Source organism: Mastomys coucha, unplaced genomic scaffold (assembly GCF_008632895.1).
Source record: "Mastomys coucha isolate ucsf_1 unplaced genomic scaffold, UCSF_Mcou_1 pScaffold21, whole genome shotgun sequence".
In the NCBI taxonomy this organism is placed as follows: domain Eukaryota; kingdom Metazoa; phylum Chordata; class Mammalia; order Rodentia; family Muridae; genus Mastomys; species Mastomys coucha.
Genome location: NW_022196904.1, coordinates 169,191,647 through 169,199,271, shown reverse-complemented (window position 1 = coordinate 169,199,271; position 7,625 = coordinate 169,191,647). Strand labels below are relative to the sequence as shown.

Sequence of the window (7,625 nt, the reverse complement as noted above, 5' to 3'; positions counted from 1 at the left end):
TTTTTTTTTTTTTCTGTCCCGGCGGAACACAGAAACCTGGAGATTTCAGCAGTTATCTCCAGGACTCAGGACCCAAATCGAAGCCTACAACATGACCACAGTCCAAGTGGTGGCCAGTTCCTAGTGAGGGCCAGGCTTCATGTTCCATCCATTTTAGTTTCTCAGCCGTAGAGCTTCTACAGTAGGCAGAGGGATTTCCATCTGCAGGCCCTGGAGTTACTGGTTCCTTCAACAAATATTTACCAAGACCCTGTGATCTCTTGCTATGGTAGATGCTACTATCTCTTGAAGAGGCTGGACACAGGGCAAGAAACAAGGAAGTTCTGCCCATACAGCATCCTCATGCCCTCATGTATGTGGCCAGTGGGAGGGAGAACAAGAAATACAGTTACAATGGCAGATGCATCAAGGCCCATCGTCATTACGGTTGCTGGGTGAACTTGGAAACCTTGAAAAGTCTGACTCAAGGTGTTGGGAGTTACTGGGAAGCTATTCCCTTGGGGGAACTGTCAATAGGAAAAGGAGCACTCAAAATGTATGACATGTCTGAATTACAAGGAAAGAGGAAGCAGAGAGGGCAGAAGGCAAAAATAGTCACTGCCAACACATGAAGCAGTTCCTGAAGGGTGATCAACAAGGGAAGAAGCATTTGGATGGTCACTCTGAACCACTGCCTAGGTCAGAAGCAGCAAAGGTTGGAAGCAGGGCTTCTCCCTGGGGGGCTCTGCAGTACCATCTGAGAGAGATGCTCTGTGTGCAGAAATGGGATCTGTGATCAGATTTAACAGTGCTGCCTGGTTTATTCCTGTGCTCAAAGCCCAAGCAGAGAGGCCCTGCCAAGCATTCTCTGTGCTCCAAAGCTTGGGCCTCATGCATATGTGAATATAACCTGACCGCCTAGGGGCCCAGAACCAAACAGCCTGCACTCTCTCAGAGCTAGCAGCCTCTAGGCAGAGGGAATGACCAGCAAGATGCTGCAGCAGTGTTTCTGAGGAAAACCTGATAGTGAGGGATTGCTCTAAATTAGCAAGAAGCACTCTACACAGCCATCCAGACAAGAGAGGTCCCGGAGAAGAATAGGCATGCATCATGGCCCAGAGGCAGCAGTGTGTGAGCATGTGGAGAGAGTTGGTCTCCAACTCACCTGGACATGAGACAGGAGACAATGTGGGCAGGGGCGGGGTGGGGGGCAGGCAAAAGGCAAGTTATACAGGACTTTAGGAAGAGGCTTTGCATCTGGATCGTGTGTGAGGAAGCAATGGGTGTAAATTTCCTCTGTGGCCTAACACTCAGGTAGCTTTCCACAGCTGCAAACCCCACAGATCTTCTGTTGTGCACTGGAAGTTGGGCAGAGGGGTCTGTGAGGTGGAGAGGTCTACCGCTGGCTGAGTTTAGACTCAAGTGTGGGGAGAGCATGGTGCACTGTGGTCCAGAGGAGAGAGAGGTCTCTCTCCCCTTCATGACTCGGAAGCATCTTTCTGATTTTCCCTGCAGGAAGAATTGAGATTTCAGCCTTGAGACTGAGATTGGGGTGGATACGCTCCCCGACAGGAGGGTGTGTCACACATGGAAAGGGGGTACATGAGAGCCCTCTTGACTTCTGCGAGTCTCAGAAGCGTTTGACAACAAGGGGAGCTCAGGCGCTGCCACCACCACCACCACCACCAACCCCCAGCCAGTCTGCTCCTGCCATGACTGCTTATTCTTATCCAAACCTTAACCAGCTGTTTAACCTCTGGAAAACCTCAGTGATGCCATATCCTAGCATACTCAGAGGGAAGGGGCTGGAAGAAAGCCCGGCCCAGCAAGTAGCATCTGCAGAATTATTCTGTGCCCACTGTGACCAGGACGTCCTTACATACTTGTACTAAGCAAACTCACACTGGAAATTAAGGCTGCCTTTTTGAAGACGATGGAACTAGGACCCAAGTCACACAGCAAAGCAAACCAACAGTCAACCCTCAAAGGCAAGTCACTTTTAAAGAACCTTATAAGCCTCGTATTTGTTCCAATGGTTCTTTGCTCTCCGCCTCCTGCTGGTCCTTCACATGTGTGCAATAGCTAACAGCTTGCTTCAGTTTCAGGCTGACACAACGTCACTCTCTCCTGTGCTGCTGTTCTCTTTGCTCTAAATCTCAGCATCATTGTCCAGCTGCTTCTTTGTCAAAGATTCTTCTAGGCAGATCATAACTTGTACACTCCTGAACCACACTCACTCCCTGCCAGCATTCTGCACATAGCACTCTTTTTTTAAAAAAACAAACAAACAAAAAAAAAAAACTCTGAGGAGTTGAAGTGTTGAGACTCAGGTCCAGTCTGCTTGAGTCTAGATACTAAAGCTGACAGCTATAAGCTCATGACCCTGGGTAAACAGCACAGCATCTCTGGAGTGTCTCACCTGAGAATCTTATTAGGATCAAATGACTTAGTGCTTGCTGCCTGATAAACACGATAAGTATACTTGTTAAAGAAAATGTAATTTTAAATGCATCCCAACCCAGTAGTGGGTGCCTGTGATTCTAGGACTTGAGAGGCAGAGACAGAAGGAGTGATACAAGTTTCAGGGCAGTCTAGTACACATAGGGAGTTACAGACTTGCCAGAAATAAATATATATACATATATATGTATATGTATGCACATATATATGTGTGTGTGTATGTATATATATGTATATTCAGCAAAACCAAAACAATACAAAAAATTTTTAAAGTTATTCTATTTTTCTCTGTCCTTTTCTTTCTCCTCTTTCATTTTGATTTTATGATACTAATTAATATTTTTATAGCATTAAAATACACCACGCCATTCATTTCAAGCATCTTCAAGGTTTTACACTCTGGAATTAGCCTCACAAAGAGAGATCCACAAGTGTGATCTCTTTAGAGATGGAGAGCCATCTGGTGGGACAACTGTGGTTAGTGAGTTAAACACTATCTCACACAGAACCAGGGTCAGGAGCCTTAGGTGGGGTTGGCCTGGGATGGGTTCTGAGCTCTGTAAGAGGGCGGGCAGATCCACAGCCATAAAGGGTTGTAAAAGTGGCCAGAAGGTGAGCAGAGCCTTTTCAATACACCTGTTTATCTCGAGCCACACATAAGATGCTATAAAACCAGGAATCAGTCCCTGCATACTGTCAAGAGGGCTGCAGAGCTTTGACGTAAAATGTACAAGTTTACCTTGTAATATGCATGGTTGTGTTTGCTAGTGGTACTTTCCATACAAGGAGGATGCCTTTAGAGGCAGGAAGCAGAGGCCAGCCCATCTTTTATATGTCTATGTATATATGTTTACTTTTCTAGAAGGCATCATTTATTTCCTGTGCCACACACACCTGAAATGGGCATTCCCAAGGATAAGGTTACTGACCCACGGGGACAGGAAGGACTTGTGGCCAAGTTCTAGTCTCCATCCAGGAGTCACTTTATGATTGTGTTCAATTTTGTGAGTAGAATACATAATCTGGGTGTGATATTATATTAGTATATGATACTGCCATAAAAAAAAATCTTAAGAAGTAGACACTGTTGATCACTGCTGTGTTTGTGAGAAAACAGCGGACACAACTCCAAAGTCCATAAAATGATTTTATCATGCCTACATGACGAAAGCTATATTGCCCTTATCCCAGAACGAGATAAGATACAGCAACTGATATAGAGAGGTGTCTTGATACAGTGGTGAGTGAACAAAAAAAGGCTACCAGACAGCATCACACACACACATAAGTGTTCATAAGGCTGTAATGCTGCAGAGACATAGGTGGGTCACTAAGGTTGGGAAGAGAATAGATTTTCAGCTTCTGCATTACATAATTCTTTGCCTGTTTTCTACCCAAATGCTTTTATAACCTGGTATTGTTTTAATAATGAACCAAAAAAAGAGTCACAAAAACATAACTTACTTTAGTAAACAAAAGCCAAAATAAATATACAAACTCTCACCCCTCATTGTTCCAAGGGTTTAGGACCCCCAAGGTATCCTCTAGCCAGGAAATTCTAAGGTTCTACCAGAAATGTCCAGAAGGAGTGAGGCTCAGAGCAGCGCTGAGACAAACATATACCAGAAATGTCCAGAAGGAGTGAGGCTCCGAGCAGCGCTGAGACAAACATATACCAGAAATGTCCAGAAGGAGTGAGGCTCAGAGCAGTGCTGAGACAGACATACCTGTAAAATTTTGGAGTAGCTGATCACAATGACCAGTCCCGGCACCAGGAAGTTCAAAGTCACAAAAAACACATCCCATGAGATTTCTCCTATGCGGCTGGGCCAATCCAATGTGCAAATCGGAATTTCCTGGTTACGAAAGGGAAAACAACATCACTTAAACGCTGGCTTCTTTCTTAGCCTTTAGCCCAGCCCTAGCTTGTTGGCTACAGGACCCTGTTACACTTTGTGTTACAAGCTGTTGGGACAGGAAGACCTAGAATCTACTCCTCCTTTGCCCATGGCATTGCCTCTTACACTCAGGTACCTAGAGTTACCATCATTAACAATTCTTATTGTCCAGGAAGGCGCCTGAACCTCAGTCATAGGCAGGTAAGAGCTGGAGACATTGATTGGTCTTCCCACTTCCCTAGGCTGTCAAGCAAAGAGTGTTTGAACCTTCTCCTCAAAGGCTTTAAAAGGGAGAAACGTGATCCCAGAAAGGTCACAGAGACTGGAAGTAACATAACAAACACAAGCATTTGGAGACAGGATTGTAGGGCCAGGGCAATGACCCTTTGCTGAAGCACCAGGAGCTGGGATAAGGTATTGCTCACTTGGGGGTGTTCAGTTGCCTCTCTGTGTCAGGTACACACATGTACTCCACTTACTTTGCAGACTGAGGCAAGAAGATTGCAAGAACCAAGGAGTTAGAGACAAGCCCAGGCAACATAATGAGACCCTGTCTTAGGGAATGAATAGACAGGCAGGCAGACAGGCAAGCAGGCAGGCAGACAGACAGACAGACAGGCAGGCAGGCAGCAGGCAGGCAGGGAGGCAGGCAGGCAGGCAGGCAGGCAGGCAGGCAGCAGGCAGGCAGGCAGGCAGGCAGGCAGGCAGGCAGGCAGGCAGGCAGGCAGGCAGGCAGGCAGGCAAGCGGGCAAATGCAAATAAAAATGGGACTGAAGAGATGGCTCAGTGGTTAGGAAGACTCTCTTAACCACTGGCTGCTCTTGCAGAGGACCAGGGTTCAGTTTCCAGCACCCATATGGCAGCTCACGATGGTCATTAACTCTATTTCCAGGGGATTCAATGCAGTCTTCTGGCTCCACCTACACCAGGCATGCAAGTGCTACATAGTCACACGTGTATGCAAAACATTTATACGCACATAAAATAAAAACAAATAAATCTTTAAAAAGCAGAAACATGAAACTCCAAAACAGTAACAACACACACACACACACACACACACACACACATAAGCATACCATGTCTGTCTGTCTCAAAGGACAGGCCTTCCCTCTTCAAGAAAGTATATGGTACCCATATGTAGGAGCCTTGACCTTGTGTGCCTCCACCCCCAGGACTAGGACACCCATAAAGCAAACAGCTGGAATGGTAAAGGGGCTGGGGAGGTAGCTGGTTGTGCTGCTACCACTGTGCAATGTTGACCTCAAAAGCTTGATGCTAACTACAAAGCATAGGTGTGAGGACCCACTGAACAGGACGGATGCCATTACTGGAACAATTCCTTCCGTTAAGTAAATATGTCAGTAGAAACAGAGTATGGATACAAGGGTACCCTCCCACACCTGAACTGCTTCCGCCTATTTGACAATAAGAACAAAAGTATCTAGAACACAATTTACCCCCAAACAACCCCGTACATCAGTACACATATTTAAGAGCATGTGCAGTGTAAAAGGTCATAACACTGATTCTTGATAGACTATGCATCTGAGCCTTGCCATTCATTCATAAATTTGATCAATAGTTATTGAATACTACACACAGTAAAGAAAAATAATTTATAACATTTGCCAACATGAATCATAAGTGAGCAAACTCAAAATGTTGCCAACTAGTCAGTAACTTTCATACCCAGTTTTAGTAGAAGACAGCAGCATTTCACATTTATTGAACACTTACTGTACACTGAGAACTGCTTCCTATGTTGTAACATCTACACTTACAGCAACCTTACTGAGACTCACATTGATTCCCCCTTTCATAGAAGAGGAAACTAAAGCTAGAAACTTTATTTTGTCCCCAAAAGTATGCAGTTAATTGGGAGAGGGGCGTTAAGAATGTTTTCACCTTGCCGGATGTGGTGCCATATGCCCCTCATCCCAGCCTTTGCAAGGCTGAAGCGTGACAATGGCCATCCTTGACTACACAGTGAGACCCTGTATCACTACCATGCACCCCAATCCCACTCATCTTCTCCCCTAGTACCCGATCTCCACCCTTGCAACCTCCCCCTCCATCCAACTGAGGAAAACAAAATCTCGTTGTGAAAGCTATAGTGTGTCATAGTGTGTCCCACAGTGCACCCTTTTGTCCACATGTATTTGCTTGTAACAACAAAACAAAATGTCTTAATCATATCTGTACATTGGAAAGGGAGGCGAAGACGTTACTTCTCTTTCCAGCTTTATTAAATGGGTTATAACTGGGCTAGACGTTCTAAATGGGCTCCTCTGCTCCCACCATCCCCGGCTAATAAGAGGAGGCTTGCCCTGCAGCTCACCTGGGCGGCGTACACAGCTGGTCCTGGATTTGGAGGTTTTGGGTGAGCCAGTCCAAGGGCATGAGCATGGAAAGCCAGTCCTGCCTCCAGTCTGCTGTGCAGTGGCATAGACTAAGGAGAGAAGCCATCCTCTCCTCCCCCATCCCTCTCTGGCCAACCAGCTCAGACACCCCTCAGGCCTAGATCCAGGGCTTTGAACTGGTCCACCCCAACAGCTACCCTATCAATGAACTGCTGGAGTGCATAAAGGGCCGAACTTACAGATCCAAAATTACAGGATCTCCGCGACACAGGGCAACAAGAAACTGAGAGAAGTCCCAGTGAGGTTCCAGTATGACAGAGTAGCAGAAGCCAGAGGCCTCATACATTTGCAAGCAAAAACAAACAAACAAACAAAAATGTGGACAAAAGGACACAGTGTGAGACATGTTATGACACACTACAGCTTCCACAAGAAGATTTTTTTTCCCTCTGTTGGGTGGAGGGGTGCGTTGCAAGGGTAGAGGGCAGGTAGGAGGGGAGGAGGAGATGAGTGGGATTTGGGTGCATGATGTGAAATCCACAAAGAACCTATAAAAAGGTTTGCTTTTTTTTTTAAATGCCCTTCATTCTGGTGAATGAAGTGTCTCTTGGTGATGTTGAGTAATGGTAGCCACAGTAGTATTGTTCCTGGAGCAATCCATGCACTCCTCCAGTTTGTACTCAGACTTCTAGCCACCACAGCATCCTCATTTACCACACTGGAGATCCCAGATATGGACAGGACTGAAACCCCAGTCAGGGAAATGGGGTCCTAGTCCTAGATGGAATTTGGTCTCTAATCCGTATATTTATGAAAGAAAAAGATAGAAAAACATGACCCCATAGCTGAGCGGTGGTGGCGCACACCTTTAATCCCAGCACTTGGGAGGCAGAGGCAGGCATATTTCTGAGTTCGAGGCCAGCCT

General features: G+C 46.0%; 1 protein-coding gene across 1 annotated transcript in view; it reads right to left on the bottom strand.

Annotated features, from left to right (window-relative positions):
* The window catches only part of Ffar4 (free fatty acid receptor 4), a 20,578-nt gene that overhangs the window by 3,939 nt on the left and 9,014 nt on the right, over nucleotides 1-7,625 (bottom strand). The window contains exon 2 of the mRNA XM_031384825.1: nucleotides 4,167-4,295. Coding sequence (XP_031240685.1) covers nucleotides 4,167-4,295 — 129 coding nt within the window. The remainder of the gene's footprint in view (nucleotides 1-4,166; nucleotides 4,296-7,625) is intronic.